Source organism: Passer domesticus, chromosome 14 (assembly GCF_036417665.1).
Source record: "Passer domesticus isolate bPasDom1 chromosome 14, bPasDom1.hap1, whole genome shotgun sequence".
Taxonomy (NCBI): Eukaryota; Metazoa; Chordata; class Aves; order Passeriformes; family Passeridae; genus Passer; species Passer domesticus.
The window spans coordinates 384276-403039 of NC_087487.1; the positions used below are offsets into that span (position 1 = coordinate 384276).

Consider the following 18764-nt stretch of genomic DNA (forward strand, 5'->3'; position numbering starts at 1 on the left):
GAAAATCAACAGTAGTTATACCAAAGCTGGTATACAATATTACAGCACTGCAGGAGCTATTGTTTCCTGAAAGCAACATTTCTAAGAGGAATACTGGAAACCTAATCAAAGTGGATCAAACCTAACTTCCTTCTGCATTGTAGCAGTTTGGTGAACAGCATGTTAAGAGCACTGAGAATCAAAGACAGAAACATAGCATTGCACCATGTCTGCACACAGAACAAATACCAACAGCACTGACTTCTCCTTGGAGCTGCTAGACCTCTGCAAAACTCTCATCAAACACCTACTCTACCCCACACTGAATCCTGATGATTTGCAGAAATCTTCACTGAACAGCTGCTTCTCTCTCACAGCTATTTTCTCCCCTAATGAAGCCATCAGAAAGAATCACAATGGTCTGACTTTCCTCCAGGACAAAGAAGGTTACAGGGAAGGAGATGCTACTTCTGTGTGCACTTTATTAAAAGCAAGAAAAACAAAAACAAAAAACAACAACAACAACAAAAAGACTGTGGTTCCTGTAACCTGTAACTGTCACAAAAATCCTAGGTGACTGCCACAGAATCAGAGACTTAGAAAAACCCCATATCAGCACATGTACTGATTTTTATGGCACTGCACCACTGGGGGCATATTTTGGGATGGTATCACCTCCTTGGAAGTAGTTCATAAGAAGCTGAAATGGTGGAGTGGTTATAACCCTGAACTCCAGATTGTGCACATCATTTTCAGCCCTTCAGCTATTGTGCCAGCTTGACTCAGGTGAGATTCAGTCCTGAACATGGCATTTAGCCATGAGGAGATTTGGTTCCTCTTCTCAGGGTTTCTGAATGCAGTGATTAACTAGGATCACAGCAGCATCCTCATGTCTTGCTCTTGACTGGCAATACACACTGCAAGAAAAGCTTTTTCTCCTGTCAAGCCACATTTCACCAGGTTTATTTTAGAGATAAACGGGTCTTTCTGAATATTTGCTTACCGTGTATCTTTCACCAGTAGCTTCTGAATGAAGTCTTTTGCCAGGTCACTAGTATTGCTGAAAAATTCTTCATCAAAATTGTAATTCACAGCTGTGATGTTGGCAAGTGTTTCTTGTTTAGTTTCACCAAGGAAAGGCGATGCACCACTAAGCCTAGATAAGCCAGAAAGAGGAATCAGTTGGTAAAATAAATGGCAGAAGTCCCCTAATGAAATTACAGTGACCGTGGAATATACTCTTAGGACATCTAAGAGGACTGCTTCAACTTCAACACAAGGACTGCTTGTGTTGAAGCAGCTCTGCCATGTAGGAAAAAACATGGCCAGCTTTGGCTCACTACAGCTGTGGCTCACTTAGCTGAGCCAGACTTGCATTGAAAGTCTCTAGTGGGGCACTAATGCATGCACACAGAGAGAAATGCACAGACTCTCCTCTCCTGAGTGTCTCATTTAAGTCATTGCTAATTAAACTAGAAAAAGTTTCAGCTCAGGAGAGTCTCTATCCCTGTGAACCCACAAAGACTACCAGGCTGCGGCTTCTGTAACCTTCAAGTTGATAGCGTAGTGTTTCTACAGTTTTTCTTCAGGAAGGAAAAGCTTTGCCCCTACTTCTTTTCTCTCTGCAAAGCTGCTGATGAGTGCCCTGAGAGTGGGTTCAACCAAGAGACCTTTCTCAGCTGGAAGCAAACATACAACATATGATCAGAAGCCAGGCACATGGCCTTGCCTAGGAGCCAGCTCCATTGGAGAGGCAGGGCCATGCTGCTCAGTAAAAGGAATCCACAAGCAAAAGGGCTTTGGCTGCAATAAAATCCAACTGTTTCTGAACAACACAAAATTTCTTTCTCTTGAGACCCTGCTCCAACTGCAAGGATGTAACGGAGACAGCATCATAACAAAATGCCATTTAGCAAGCTTGACTTAAGACAAAGGTTTCCTCCTGCTTTGCCCATCTCTCAGCTGTGACTGTCAGCCTTCATCTTTGATGACTCTGCACCTCTGCTCCATAAAACTTGTGTCAGAACAGAGTTATACCAGACCCCTCCTGCCCTGCCTTTGCTCCAGGCTCCTTCTCCCCCAACATAAAGAGATGATGACTTGCAAAAGTCTGTTTTACGGGAAATGTCATTTACACCAAGGAGATTGATCTCACCCCTTTTCTTATAATCTTCCAGGCTATTATTGTGTTTATCTATTATGTCCAGCTTTGATAAACAGTTTCAGGATGCAGCAGGCTCAAAACAGGACTGCAGTAAACTCCAGGGAACTAAACTGAGGTTTTGAATACTAAACCATTTGCTTACATGATCTCGCTCTTAACAGACCTTGTCTGTATTGCCATCCCCAGGCTGACTGGGAATATTGGGAGATAAGCAGAAAGTTAGATGGGACCACCCAAGCCTTTCAGCCCAATCCCCAGCTACCATTTGTGATTTTATCCACAGAGTAAACACTCAAGTGCATAAACTGCTTTCTCCCCCCTCTACAATCACACAATACCACCAAAGCATCTGACACAGGCAAGATAGCATGAGTGAGGTCCCCCAGTTGTCATTGATGCAGTAAATTTCATCCCATAAACCACAGTCAGTCTCAATTCTTAAGGGGTTTTACATACTTTCTCTTAAGCCTCGGTTCCATTTCTGCTGGCTACGAATAGGCACCTCTCCACAGACCATGAGCTTTGCTCCAAAACTTGGAAACCTGCCCTAGGGCCTTGGCTTCTTTTCCCTTTCCCCAAATTATGCCATGAAGCAGCTGTAATTCCACCTTCTGGCTCTTTGTTGGAAGCCAAAATCAACAGTCCTCTATTCTCTGATTTTTTTTTTTTTTTTCTCTTTGGGACTCAGTTTTGAAATCTGTGAAATGGGAGGATTCTCAAATCCTAATATCCAACACAATTGGCTTTTGTCATATCCTGACTCAGTGCCTGTAAATATGTACCAGCAGACTCAGTAATAAAGGCTTTGCCCTTACAGCTCACTGAATCACTGCAGAGTTACTGAATTGAGGACTTGGATGCATTTTGAACTTTACACCTGATGATGGCATCCATTTGATTGCTGCCACGTTTGCTAAAGCAGGTGGTATCATAGACACACCCCAATCTTTCAGAAAACTTGTGAGCAAAAGGCTTTAAAATTAGGTGGCAATATGAGTTGCAGGCATGCAAATTTCCAGTCCATAGCCTATCATGCAAGCTGGTCCCTCCCACTGTAAAAAGCGTGCTCTTTGCTTCTGATCATTTGTATGGAGACATTTTTCTACTTTAATGACCACAACAATCATTAGCAGCCAAGCAGGTAAAACAGATCTCCTGTGCTGGATGCAGTACAGGAACCGTTCCTTACTCTGTTCCATAACAGACCCCTCAGTATAACAGGAAGACCTGAGGAGCAGCTGGCTCTGTGCATCGCTGATCACATGCTAAGTATTCCCACCTGCTGCTTGACCTCAACTCCTAAGTTTTCCTCTCATCAAATAGGAACACCCATTTTACAAATTCACAAAGTTTAATGTCCTGCCTAGTACAGGTGTGTCAGTGCAGATCAGAGTGCTGACAAAAAACAAGGGTCTGGACAGTATTTTAAATCCCTTTACCTGAGCTTGGGTTCAACCAATACCCCAAACTTTTCTTTATACTGCAGAAAAGAAGGGAACTCCTTGCACTGAATCTGATTCCTCAGACCCTACCTCTCTTTTACAGCTTTTGGGGTCTAACTCTTATGCATAGGCCAAGATTTATTTTCCACACTGAAAAGACAATCCTTCCCCTTCAAGCCTCTGTACTTGTCCTGGTGCCTGGAATGTGTAGTGCAAATCCATCTAATACAGGAGTCCACCTTCTTCAAGCCTGGCAGCAAGTTATTCCTCTGAGAATCACAAGAAACAGCCAAAGCCACGGGTGCAACATTCCCAGCAAGCAGTGTCCACTCCCTGCTCCCCAGGAGTCACAGGATTTCGATGGAAGTAGTTAGGATCAAGGATCACTGACCACTCCTGCAACTCTCACGTCAAATGAGAGGAAAAGCAAGGAGTGCTGTTCCTCTGGTGCATGCATCCATTGTCACACAAGCAGTTTCCCAAGTTGTCAAGCTCCACCTTAAAACTCTCAACTGCTTGTCCTCAGATGCCCACAGAAACTCATTTCTTTGAGAGCCTGAGCATATCATAATTCCCTCCTTTTATTTATTCACCATCAGTTGACACACTTTTCTTCTAAAGAGAATCTGTATCTAAACAGTATTCTGAGATCTATTTTTCCTTTATGCCTACTGACTATAATGTTCTCTCCAACCAACCTTGGCTTTACTAGCTTTAAGAAAACCCTTTTTTTTCTCCTGTAAGTTGAATTCTCAGTTTCCAGGGTCAACTTCTCTGCTCCTCTTTTAGGTTAAATTCACCTTTTTGAAATGGGTGACCTTACTTATGCATAACAATCTAGACTGCTGCTTTTACAAGCAAATAAAAACTTCACTGTTTCCACCTGAAATAATCCAACTTGTAAATGGGATCGTTACACTTTCTGATTCTATGCTCTCACGCTGGTAGCTCACAGTCATTCCAGGAGCTATTAATCCTCTTGGCTTTTCCATCCTCTACCACTTGGAACTGATGAGATCCCATAAAATGCAGAAATGCCAAGTGATGCCAGGGACATTTGTTTTTCTTCTGCTCAGAATGCTCCTCACCTTTTACTCCTTATTTTAAATTGAAAAGGCTGTGGGTTAATGCCTGTCCTTTACACAAACCCCTGCCCACTGCATGTGTGCAGGACCCTGAATGGCTGAAGGGAAGAAGTGTTCTGTGCTAGTGCAACTGACCTTTAGGAACATTTCTACAGGAATGAATCTGTTGTACTCACAGTATGTAGGTGATGACTCCTATGCTCCTAAAAAACAAAGGAGATTAATTGCAGGGGTTTTACATCACCAGTATTCTTCCTAATATGCAGCATACATAACAGTCAGTAGTAGCTGCAATAGAAGCAGGAGAGCCATTGTGACTTTAGATAACTGCTAACATCTCTTACAGAACGGGGTTTTGAGGGGACAAATAATTTTACATATGGCATCAAGTAATATCAAGTGGATATTGGAAGTCTCTGTGTATTTCTACTCAGTGGGTACTTACTAGAGTGAGTAGAAGTACACTTCTATGAAACACAGAGCAACAGAAACAGGATGTTTGATTTGGGGTGACCTCTTTTCCCTGCCTTCCAATTACACAGGTCTCTTCTACATGAAGGGCTCTTATAAATAAAGCTGTCACAAGCTCTGCAGGAACACATTTCTTTCTCAGAGTGCTCCTCTGCATGGACAGTGGCAAACAGTTAACTCTGGAACTGCTATGACTCCAGTTTTTCAATGTAATTTTGCAGAAATTAAATGTTTCTCTTTTAATTTAAAAGAATGTATAAAAATAGAATGACAGAACAAAGACTCATTAACTGTATTTAAGTTTTTGGTTTGTTTTGTTTTTTTGTTTTTTTTTTTTAAATTTGTTGTGGTGCAATGGATTCTATTAAGAGCAAAATAGGAAAAAGTAATTGTACAGTAACCAGGAAAAGAAAGACAAACACATTATAAAACTTACCACATGTCTGCAGCTAGTCCAAGTGGTTCATAGTTTACAATTTCTGGAGCTGTAAGAAACATTTAATCAAACAGCAGCAACTGAGGCAACAAATTTTTACCAGGTTGGAGCAGCAGGCCAAGAATTACCAAGAGGCAGAAAGGGGAAGAGGGAAAAGTTAGTTACAGAATACAATGTTTATAATTTTACAGCCCCAATAGGAGTTCAAGTTCACAACTGTTCAGAAGAGACTACGTAGAGTAATTTGGAGCATAATGCAACTCAAGAATAATGGTAAAACAGACACTATATAGTAATTATACTGCAAATTACAACAAATAACAAATTATTTCACCTCCCAAAAATGCTGCTGCCCCTAAGCATGAGTTTTTGTTTTGTTTCTTAACTGGTGCCATTATAGCAACTTTGTAAATGCCAGTCAGAAAGAGCCCTTGAGCAAGAGATTGACATTACTTGCCAGACTACACTGCTATCCATGTCAAATTCTATTATCTTTATAAGAAACATTTCCTCATTGGAAAACATCCCCATGTAGGACCACATGCAAGAGAAAAGAGCAAGGGTGAAATAAGCTGAAAAAATTATCCGTGACAGCTGTGTTTAACTGGAATATTAATTACAATTCTCTACCCAGTCCCCAAGCAAACTCCAAAATAAAAACTAGTAGAAAGTAGCAGGATTAACCTAAAGTCCAGGTGAGACAGATTAGAATTATGACCAGTGAGGAACAAAAAGAGAACCACATGGAAAAATGTAAGGGGAGATGAGGGTACTCAGCACGTATGCAGTGTGAGGTGGTTTTATTTACAAAGCAATGACAGATACCCATGTAATTGTGTACTCATGTACCACAATGCAGAGATCTACTTACTCCAGGCACCAAGTAAAGAGATTATCATTTATATACACAGAGCTTCACAATCTCAATCCTGAATTTACATCTCTAAATATTTGTTTGGCAGCATCTAATCTCACAGGAGTAGCACATCTGGTTTACAGAAAGCACCTTTGCTTATTCCAGAAAAATAATATAAACCCCTAGATTTAAGTGGCCTTGACAGAAATAAGATTAAAACTACTTCTATCCCTCATTTTTTAACTTTGACAAGATGTCTCGACTTTCTCTGAAATTTGCAATGTAAGACAAAGAAACATGTCACTTACCTACGAATTCCGGAGTTCCAAATATATTTTTAAATTCAACTCCATCTTCTATTTTGTGAGCCAGGCCAAAGTCAATGAGTTTGATGTGCGGAATAGGGATATTCTTGTCTAGAAGCATAATGTTTTCAGGCTAAAAATGACAAAAGATATTAATATTTTGGAAAGTAACAGAGTTTTCAAGTGCTTTTTTTCCTTTGCATATACAAAATCATAGAACAAGAAAAATATCCCTGTGCTTAGCCATTTACAGTTCTTTTGACTGAGGTGGCAGGCAGCTGAAGCAGTTCAGGTGTTTGCAGACAAAATGCTACTGCCCAGCCCTGAGTGACAGCTGCACAGCACAATATTTTGCTGACAGCAATTTTACTGATCTGTTCTTGGAATTTACACTTCACAATATTTGCCCGGTTGTTTCTATACTGTATTTAAGCAAATGGAAGATATTTTAGTAAATGCTGAACCTATTCAGGGAAGAAGAAACCAACTACTTTGACAGACTAAATTCACAGCTGCAACAAAGCCAGGAAAAGATTCAGGATTTACCAGCTGAACAATCCAGAAAATGCAAACAGTTGGGATCAGAGGTCCTAGATCATACCAAGCTAATAAAAGAACATTTGGCATTCTCACAGCACTGTAAGACAAAGCTGAAGCATGAACTGTGAAATCAAAACTAACATGTTTAACCACAGACTTTACTTTTTTACCAGATCCAACATATTTCATAAAGTCCTTTCTTCAACTACATTTCTCAGCCTTAGCTACTCCCTACCATGGACCGAATTCCCAGGTTTCAGAGTAAACTATGGGTTCAATTTATCTCCCATGATGAGCTTTAATGCATTAATCTGTCAGAACTTAATCATAACTTCAAGGGCAGCAGTGAGAGAGTCTGATTCCCTGCTGGAACCTGCCTGGCTTTTCCACAGCAGAATCTAATGTGGAAGTTGCTCCTGCTAACACATTCTCTCAGTCAGAGCTGCACTGGAAAACAGAGCATATGAATAATTTATTCTCACAGTCATTGGACCAACCATGTTTTAGCCTCAGGGTAACAAGCCTGGTTTTCTTTCATCGATCTAGGGCATATATGTTCACCACCGATATATAAGGTAAGCTTCTTTAGAACAGACTGATATAGAAAAAGTCACTGTCACTACCTCTTGGAGGACTGTTTTATTCCTTAGGTGGTATAAACCATTATAGCTCCACTGCAGGCAATGGAGCCCTGTCAAGTGATGAGATAATAATGAACCATCCTCCGTCTGCTCAGATCACTGCTTGAAAGTACATCTCTAATTTAACACTTGCTAAACTCCACACCCAGTCCTTTAAAACCCAGGAGAGTTATTAAGTGAATATATAATAGGTCATTTGATAGTCACTGTCACTTTAATGACAATCTTTCTGATTTCTATCTTGCAATTCTCGCAACATCTTCAGTGACCACCTGACCTTACCCGCATTAAATATCAAAATTAGCAGCTACAGATCAGACAAAGCCTAAATCAACATCTTTACCTTTAGATCAAAGTGAGCAATTTTCTTAGAGTGAAGGTAATTCACACCATCCAAAATCTGCTTGATGAACCTGGTTGCTTCCTCTTCACTCAAAGACTCCTTCTGTGCCAGGAAGTCAAAAAGTTCTCCTCCAGAAACCCTGCAAAACACACCAAAAAACACCCTGTTATCTCCTGCACTGTAATCCATAACACAAATGCAAGCAAAGAAAACTAAAACAGAAAAGAACCTCAATACAGGTCTTTGGGGAATCGCTCCTCTGACCCCAGGCTCCCACACAACACTGGTGGTGACCACATGGTGATTCCCTACTCTGCCTCTTTCAGAGCAAGCTACTGTCAACAGCTGCACAACCTGCAAGGACAAGTCCACTACAAGCAAGAACAGCATGTCCAAAGCCACAAAGACATTGGGTTTGTGTCTTAGCTTCCTCTGCTGGTCCTGTGAATGCAAGGTGCCTTGTTGTTCCAGACTTACACTGGGCATAGTGACTTGCCCATTGATTATCGGATTTTTTTTTCACACCTCTCACATAGTCAGAAACTTTTCTAACCCATGTGAGGCAGGACTCTTCACCTGGGCAGAAGTTACCTCCCTTTACCTGGGCAGAAGTCACTTGATGCTTTAATTGTTACAACTAAATGCCTGGCAAACAAAAATAAGCTTATATGACCCAGAAATATGTTGCAACTGCTACCTTTAGCTGCCACCTTCTCCTTTCTATTAATCTCAGTTATTCAACCTGTGAGACTGTTACTTCATCTCTTGATTTTCTTTTCTAGGTGATGCCTGCCAAGGATCTCGGCACTACCATCAGCCTTTCTGGACAGGTTTTGCTGTATCCTGTACAACAGAGAACACTGTCTCCTTTCCATGTCATAGTAGGTTTAGAGGCCTTTGTTCAGTACTGCACCAATTACTAGAAACTGCTGTGACAAACCAGTACAGAAATCTGTAAGAAAAACCTGGTAGTCTCTTGGTGAAATCTGTGTACAGTGAGCAGGTGACTCCCATTTATTTAATAATAAATTAAATTATATAATTTAATATAATTAAATTAATAAATTTAATTTAATTCATTTAATTAATTAATTTAATTATTTCTATTCAGGGTGCACTTAAGCAATCACCTCTGGCATCCAGTCATCAGGAAGCCAGCTGGACCGGGGTATGTTCTTGTACTTTTCTGGAATGTAACCATGTATGCACACTGTTCTCTTTCTCTCTTTTACCCTGCAAGATCTCCTTGGTGTTGGTTTCTTAAGCTGGACTCTTTAATCTCCCTGAGGCCAGATGACAGCCCAGCCCCAGTCCTGCAGAAGCAGGCTCCACTTCAGGAAAGCTCCCAGGCTGAGCCACTTCAGCAGAGCTGCTCTGCTCTGCTCAGGGTGTTCAAGGATGCATTCCTGCTTGGATGAGACTGGCAACTCCCTTCAGAGCAGCCTGCTTTGCTACACAAGCAATGTCAGAAAAAGTTCAGCTACACAGACTGGAGCAACTTAATTCTCATTCTCTCTTGCTGCCTCCAACAGTGGGCACTTAAAACTGGCTGGGCCATCTGCTCAGGGCTCACCAGGGAGTTTGCCCCAATGGCAACCTCACCAACATCCTGGGCAACCAGCTATGCCCAAGACATGACTGAAGAAACTGCAGCCTGCAAGAACAAGGATCACAGGATATTTACTTGAGAGTTCCTTGATGTATTTACCCAATTCACTTTAGCTCACACTAACCTTGAATGATGCAAGGGAGGGGGATTTTAAGCTACAGAATACAACATAAAAATAAAAGAAACATACAAAAAGATTTAGAGAGCTCAAAGTCTCTTTGTTACTTTATCAACAAAAGATTCCCTTCTACAATAACCACATGAGCATTTAATATCCTGAAGATCAGAGATGAGCATACATGAAAAACACTATATTAATCTCCAGTCTCTTGAGGCCTAGCCTAACACATTAGCCTAAGCTGTAGAGATATCAAAAGAGTAATTTAAAGGAAAATTCAGTAGAAGAGATGTGATGATTTCCCATTAACAAAGACTCAGGCTTTAAAACCAGGCTTCAGTAAATTGTACCTAGAGAGTGGTAAGCGGTTTATAAGATGATTTTTATCCAAGTTATACACCTGAATTCAAAGAAACCCATAAGCAAAAGACATTTAGCAATCCCAAAAGCCAGACATTATGGAATCCCAGAAAAAACCCCACACTTCAAGCACTAATTCCTTTGCAGTAAAACACTCATAACTGCATCAAGTTACATATCAGCCAGAGAGGTTTGTTTTCTAAACCAACACCTGCAAATGGTCGTTTCTCAACTGTTACAGAATTCCTCCCATCTCTTTCCCTTTTACCATGTCACCTACTACCGTGGCAAGGAAGCAAGCAAATAATAGCTTTACTTTTCGTTCGAAGTCCAATAAAACACAAACAACAATACTGCCTTACTTCTTGGACAGAGCTGTTTTGTATACACAACCCTGACACCTACCTGTAGAGGACACACTGCTGTATCAATCCAACCTGCCTCCAGGCTGCTTTTGCTTGGGCAAAGCAGGTTTCAGGCAGGGCCCAGGAGACAGAGAACAACAACCCCAGAGAAAGCTGGAGGGCAAGTCCCTGGACAATATGCAGAAGGAAAGAGAAGCCATGTACCTGCCAAACTGTCACAGCAATGAACCTGGCACTCCTCTTGAAAAGGAGAACCAGCACCTGCAGAACTGACCTCTCTGAAAAGAGGAGATGGTTTTGCCAGCACTGTGTGAGTATGGGAGAGAGTCAGCATTTCAGACAAATCCTCTTTTAAACACCAGGGCAGCTTCCTCAATTACCCAGCAATACTGGGGCCATTCTTTTGAAGCTGAAGTTCACTGTAGATTACCATAAGGATTGCTTGGCCAGGTGCTGTTACACTTACTTTGATAAACAGCAGGGAATATGAGACTCTGAGAGCAGGGTGTCAGAGAGGAACAGATTTTCAGTTTACAAAGAGAATTTAATTATCTTTATTAGTAATTATCATAATCCTCAATTTGTATACAGCAGCTGAATGCAGGGGCCTTTATCAGGTCAAATATCTGTTGCATGCAGAAAATTGCAAACTGCAATATGTTACAGCCTGACAAAAGAACACACAAAATATATCAGGCCAAATGAGGACAGGAAAAAGCAGAAGGTAATGAAACAGGAGGTTGCTTTAGCTCAGTGAGAAAGACTCTTTGCCTGTCTTCCAGAGCTTGGCTACAGAGACCAACATTTGGCCATAGACATATACTTCAAAGTTAACAGATGCTCATCATTATTCATATGCCATCTTCCAGCAGTCATACCAATCTCCAGGAATGCTCGCTGACCTAAATGCTGGCTCCCCTAGAGAGCTCCCTTAGGGATAAAAGCCTCATTGCCTGGATTCCATACACAAGGTCCAGGCTGATGTCCTAAGGAATATATGGTCTACCTAACTTCAAACATGGTGACTATATTTCCTGCCCCATACACACTGAAAAATTGCATCATTTTGCATGTAGGGGTGAGGAGGTCTACTTGTCAGCTAGACCTAAATGGCAGTGGTTTGGCCCCCTCATATGGTGGCACAAAAGTAAACAGCTTTTCTTCATTCCCATCCTGCTGCTATTCATACTCAACAGTAAATGCCAAGGGATTAAAAAAACTTCTTCCCTTGCCCTCCTCCCCTTTTCTCCTCTAGCTGATCTAAATGAGGAAAATATGGAAGTAGTGAGAATGGCTGCGAATTTTGGAAAAGGCTTGATGGCCTCAGATGTATTGAAAGAGATGAAAGCAGGAAGAAAAATAAAATGAGCATTCAGTGGCCACTTGCACTTCCTCCGAGGTCTATCTCAGGGCAGCCCTAGGCAGACATGAGGTAATCTTTACCTTAGTAAACTGTTTTCAAGTTCCCTGGCTCAGCATCAAATAACCTCAGCTGATGCTCAGGTGCACCTGTATCCCCAGGGCACATGGATGAGCTGGGGAAGCTGTTCACCACCAACTTCACTCAACGCTCCTGCCGAGATTTGCGAAGCCCGAGAATGCAACAGCTCCGTTTATCAGTTCCCCTGTGCTCCAGCAGCCTCTGCAGTGCTCTCTGGTTTCTATTCACCTCAGCCATCTCTGCAGGGAAGAGCCCTTACTCACAGCTCCAGGATGAGGACCACGTCTGTCTTGTTCTCATAGATGTCGTGCAGCTCGACGATGTTGGTGTGCAGGACCTGCTGCAGAATGGTGACCTCGCGCTCAATCTCCTCCCGGCTCACCCCGCGCCGGCTGGCCCGGCTCTGGCGCTTCTTGATGAATTTGGCAGCATATTCCACCCCTGTGCTTTTCTCTCGACACTTCTTCACTATAGCAAACTGACCACTGCAAGGACAAGGAGACAACAAAAATGCTCTGAAGGCTTTTACATGCAACTTCCCAAATAAGCCAGTCCCATACAAAGCCTGATCCTGTAAGCCCTGAGCAGCACTGCTGAACACTACTAAGCTTGTTCTTGGTACAAGAGTGAAGACTGTCAGGACTCTGCAGTCAAAGGCATTAGAGCATAACAAGGTAACCTCCTACTGTGTCTGAAATTTAGCAAAACCAAACAATGACTGACAAAAGGAGTTTAAACCTCTAAAAACAGTTCATGTTTAAATGAGTAAGATCTGCCTCAAAAGGTTCAAGTTACCACCACTTCACTCAGTAACGCTTAAGACATTCAAGTCTGCAACACACCACTGGGTGTACTGAAAGAACACACACACACCAAAATATTTTTCTTAAGAATAGTCCCTAGAGAAGAACTCAAATGAATTATTTCTTTGGAAATGCAAAACTGGCCTCCAGCATCCAATTTTCAAATTTTAAAAAAATGTTTATTCATATTTATGCATTCACTTGATAATTTGGCTGTAAATATAACTAAAATAAGTGCAGGTTTCTCACTGCACCTTGAGAACAAAGAATTTCCCACTGTACAAAATAGTACAGTGGCTACATTAAGGTTAAAAGGCATGTTCTTGCAATTTGCTAATAAAACTTTCCTCACTGTGGCTCCTAATGTACTCCAAGTGCAAAATTCCTGCCTTATCTCCTAGGAATTGGCAGATCTCCAGTCCCAGAATACACATTTAGTATCAGATACTTCCTTATTCAGGACATTATATCCAAACTTGGAAGGAAATACTCATCTTTCAGGTAACCATAACCTTTAGCTACTGTGATTTTATCAGATAGGATCTCTTTATAAGAATCACAAACAAACTCATTAAGTGCATCCCCCCATGACTACACTGTATAAGCACTGAGCTGATGTTTTCAATATTATCATATAATTTCAATATCACTATCATTCACTGGCTTGGTAAAAGAGGAATGCAAGTACAGTTGGTATTTAAATTATGCAGCATACACAGCAATTATATTCAGCACCTCATTAGATGCTGTACTTAGTGCTTCATCAACACAGACCCGAGTCTGTCTTAAAAATACAAAGGCACAGAAATTAAAAATTAAGGCTGTCAGTTGGTGCTCAATTACTCTCAAAGGCTTCCACCCTACAACAGCGGCAGCCTCTCATTTCAGAGTTCAAACAAATGCCAGGCAGCCTGACATACTTCTTTTAGTCCTTCATTTTCATATATATCCTAAACCCTTCCCAGGAGAGAGGCAGGAACAGATGGGACAAGTGTACTTATCCATTTACGAACAATCATTCACAAATGGAATTGAGACTGTGGCCATTTGTCACATGTTTTAATTCATTCATATTTCACCTGCTTTTATCATTACCTGCAAACCCTAGAGAAATTCCCACAACAGAATTCCCAAACTTGTTTTAAACATTCTACTAAAAGAGTTTGTTTTGTAATGCTGAGACCCGCTTGTGTAAAATGTCATGACTTTCATGTTTTTCTTGTTTGCTTGAGCATATTTTGCAAGACATGCATCTTGCTTGGTTCAGACTTTCTGAAGAAACATGGTATTAATGTTCCTGTGCTTGTTTCCTTGAATTCTCTCTAGGGATAAATTTTGTCAAAGTTCAGGAGAAAATATTTTTTTATGAGTGCTGATTATGGGAACAAACAGGCACTTTTGCATTTAGAAATTCCAGTGATACTGTGGATTTTGTACATTTATTTGATGCAAAAGCTTACAAAAGTAATAATGACACAGCATAGGAATTTCTGTCTTCATTCTCTTGTAATCCACTAGTGTTCCCTTGTATGTGTGGCCACCAACACACACTGTTGCTGCTCCTGTCCCAGCATTCACGCCATTTCCCATCTCCCTTAAAAACAGGCTTTTGCAGACAACTCTTCAGTTTGGGACTGAGGAGAAGAGGTTACAAGTGACAGTCAGGGACACAAATGCTCAATTTCTTATCCTGTGACATTTAAGACAGTTACAATGCAATTACCAATGAACAGTTCCTGGAGGCCCATTCAGCTATGAAACAGGAGGATGCCTCACAGGCATTTTACAGTCACAGTCAGATACTTTGGATTCCTTGTCAGCTACAGAGATTGTATGGTCAGGAGCAAGACAACAGTGGTTTTGGGCCTTCTCATGCATCTGCATTCAGACCATAAGAATCAAACTCTTGTCAGCTTCCAAAACTTTTTACCTAGGCTAGGAAAAAAGCAGAAGAAAGGAAAGTATGTCTTCCTGATACCTAAGTTGACAGCACTGAGAAATAAAGCCATTTAGATAATTTCACACAGGGCATTTGTACCTGACCTTAGACTTGAAACTGAATTTCACAGCTCAGACATCCAAATTTCAGCCAAAAGACCTTGCCAGAATTAATGGATTTTAGTACAATGCTGAAACAAAGATGACTTGGATCACAAACAGAAGTATTTCCAACACATGCAGTATAAGCTCAGAGGCTGACACTTCTGGATGGAGCCTACCTGGACCACAGTAAGGCCTTTGGCACTGTCCCCCACAGCATTCTCCTGGGGAAACTGGTTGCGCATGGCTTTGACATTGGTCTTTGAAATTTTTTCCAAACTTAATGACACTATGATTCCTGATTTCTAAATGTTTTTTTCCAACAACTTACATTTGTTCCCTTCCAGAAAGATTTTAGACAGCTGTGCAACAGCCTTGTCAAACACTAAGCATCCTCAATTGTGGAAACAGCTCATGAGTATGAACAATAGCAGCTGCATCCTGTCAGTTATAATATAATTAGTTACAACATCAAATCTGTCCACCAGTAATGATGGAATTTATCCCAGCAATGAAGACAACCTATCATCTGCATTGCTACTATCATGTAGGAGGTTTGTCACTGAATAAGAACACAGAGACAATATTACTGGGTGGTTTTGGAGTCTATTTTCAGAAGCACACTTTAGAAGAGCACAAGTTCAGCTCATTTAATCATCATGCACTTCAGGAGAGAATGTGGAAAGGATGTGGGAAGAGTGAAGCTGGACAATCCAGGATAACAGGACAATTTCTTGCTCTTTGTCAAAGTTTCCTTCTAATACTGGTTCTGGAAGGTAATGCTTTGGAGCAGAATATCACCTGAGAGCAAGAGCAGTTGCAGATGCCAGTCTGGAATGCCCCAGTGCCCAGCAGTGCTGCTGCTCCACAGCTTTAGAATAAAGAGAGCCATTAAGTAACTGCTTGCACAAGTATAGGTTTATTCCAGTCTTCCTCTGATGTTCCTGAAACACTGCATAGCTCAGGAGCTCTTCTCAAAACACTGAAAATATATAAGAAAAGTACTGAGATGACAGTACATGTTACCTGACATCAATCAGGCTTTCTGAGGCCCAAGTGGGGAGAAGTCAGGAAGCTGATTCTGTCTATCATTTGGGAACAGCAAACCATTTCTTCCCCAAATACCAAACATATGTTCGCTTTCTGCATGTTCAGTCTATTTCTTTATGTCTTGTTCATATTCAACTTCATTTCATTCACTAAATAATTCTTTAAAATATGATGACGATGCTTTAGTTGTTAAAACTTGAAATTCCCATAAAAGACATGATATATGTGAACACATTGACAGATAGACCTTATACCACATAGAACCACGTTTTCAACAAGTCCATCGAAAAGTAAATGAACCTGGGCAAAGGACAATGCTCTGGCATTCTGCCAGTCAAGAGGTGACAGAACTCCCTATATGAGCCAGGGCAATTTACTTAGAACAGATTTGCAAGGGATTTTAGGCAGCCTCCCACTGACTTTAATTAGTAATTAAGTTCCTACACACTTGATGAAAAGTAACACCTTTGTCCTTCTGTACCTAATTTCCCCAAGTCTGTAAAATACAGGCAGTACTACTGGAAAATGAAATAACATTATATGGGGTAAGGATACAAATTAATTTCATGTCTCTAGATATCACTAGAAGTGCAATTATAATAATTCATATTTTATTCACTACGTGTTCCTGCACAAGAATACATGACTTGAAAGGAGGCTAAAATAAAACCGAACACCACTTAAACCAGTTTTTAATTGCTTAAATTCACAGCCATACTGGGACTCCATGATAGTTTAAAAATACTAAAAATATATTATGAAATCATCCTGTGTACCTGCATGAGTTAATAGACATAAACATAACCACAATAAAAGTATTTAGCCAACCTGAACAGAGGACTTCTCTACATGCAAGGCTGGTGTGTTTAGTTCAGCAAAGGATAATTCATTCTCATTCACATCCACTGTTATTTTGTCAACAGTTTTGTTCATCATTCCTTTTTGCCACTATTAAATTTGGACTGGTTTTAACTGGTCATCGCAAGCTTAGAAAGTCTGCATCTTACTACTTTTCTACCTTTTTCATTCCTATTTACTTTTCTTGGAAAAATATACTAGTAATTTTATCCATTTATGGTTGGGTTTTTTGCTAACTTTCAAACTAAAGCCCTGGAGAATTCTTGCTGAATTGAGGAAAACATATTTTTTCAGGCTTTTTTTTTTTTTTTGAGTGATTAGAGCAATTGCTCAACTACAGTTTTATTAAACTAAATACTCTCCTCCCTCTTTGCTTACACTTCAGAGATGACTTCTGCTATTTGTAACTGCACTGAGTGCTCTTCCCAGCAGAGAGGACAGGAGTCTGCTTGGGACAACAGTGAGAATCCATTTTTAAGTTCATTTATGAAACACAAATGCAAGTCATGCAAGGTACACAATATATATGCATAAAAGCATATATATATATATATATATATATATATATATATGGAGGGTTTTTGCAGGAATTCCATAATCACAGCTGTAAAGATGTAAAAACCTTCTGTAAATGACAATAATTTGCAGTACATTTAATTTTTTATAGACTTTTTGTTTTAGACTAAACTAGGATTTCAGTACAGCAGAAATTTAATCTACACAGTAACTAAATAGGAAGTCAAATAGCATAGCATTTAGAAAGAAATTAGGGGAGGATAGTTTAAATAGTAAATCAGAAATTCTATGGCAAGGTCACTGAAGGGAAAGTATCTCACTGCTTCCATGAGGCTTTGTGAAATAAAACTTTAAAAAACCCAACCTCTTCTGTTAAATACTCTGATGGCACCTATTGTAAATTCATAGAGTTTTAAAAATAAAACTGTCACAAATGTCACTGTACTTCTGTTTAAGCTTCAGATAAAACTGAGTTTTGGTTTACTTGTTTGCTTCCCCCTCCAGGCAAAATGCAAAGGAAGTGGTTACCTCTCCTAAAGCAACTACACAGAATCTAAACTACCAGATGCCAGATTATAACAGAATGATCCAAAATTTTTTTAAATAGGGCATTTAACGGGAATTTCGCTGGACTACTAGGAAAAAAAAATCAGCTGCAACTTTTAAACACGCTGGTATTTTCGCTCTCATGTTTTACTGATTGTGTAGTGCTCTAGAGCACAGTGACTTTGGGGGATAAATTTCAATATTCCTGAAGAGAAGTGCTGAGCACCTTTGGACATATCTTGTCTTTGATAAAGTCACTATCTGACATCTTTCATCTCCATCTCTCTGAACTCACACAAAGGTAACCTACACACCCTGACCCAAGGGTGATCTCTGTGTCCAGTGTCAGAAGAGTAAAATATTGACTCTAACAGAAGGATCTGGTTTACTGGTTTAAGCAGAGAGCAGCTCATTTGAAATTCAAAGAAAGATTGATAAATCTAATGTTTCTGAACAGTGCTATGAATTATAACAAGCTTTCAGTACAGTAACACAATTAATGCCTTAAACACCTTGTGGGGTCCTTAGCCATGCGTCACAATAAATTGTGCCACCTACTGAATCGTCAACAGCATCTCCTGAAAACTGTTAAATGTTTTTGGAAACTTCCCAATCCTGCAGTGGCCATCAATGTGGCCCTTATCACAGCTCCTCCTGATACTGGGGGTGCAGAGTCAGCAGTGAGAGAGCATGAGCCCAGTAGCTCTGACAAGTTCCAGACAGCCTGGCAAGCTTTTTGTGTAATCTGAAGCTCAAGAATAAAATGCATATGGTGAAAAACCTTCCCCGTTTATCA

General features: G+C 40.4%; 1 protein-coding gene across 3 annotated transcripts in view; it reads right to left on the reverse strand.

Moving 5' to 3' along the window:
- The window catches only part of DAPK2 (death associated protein kinase 2), a 40887-nt gene that overhangs the window by 9578 nt on the left and 12545 nt on the right, over positions 1 to 18764 (reverse strand). For all 3 annotated transcript variants that reach the window (XM_064388887.1, XM_064388886.1, XM_064388885.1), the window contains exons 3-8: positions 12419 to 12640; positions 8263 to 8401; positions 6742 to 6871; positions 5578 to 5626; positions 4847 to 4873; positions 983 to 1135 (exon numbers count right to left, since the gene is read on the reverse strand). In XM_064388887.1, the coding sequence (XP_064244957.1) occupies positions 983 to 1135; positions 4847 to 4873; positions 5578 to 5626; positions 6742 to 6871; positions 8263 to 8401; positions 12419 to 12640 (720 nt within the window). The remainder of the gene's footprint in view (positions 1 to 982; positions 1136 to 4846; positions 4874 to 5577; positions 5627 to 6741; positions 6872 to 8262; positions 8402 to 12418; positions 12641 to 18764) is intronic.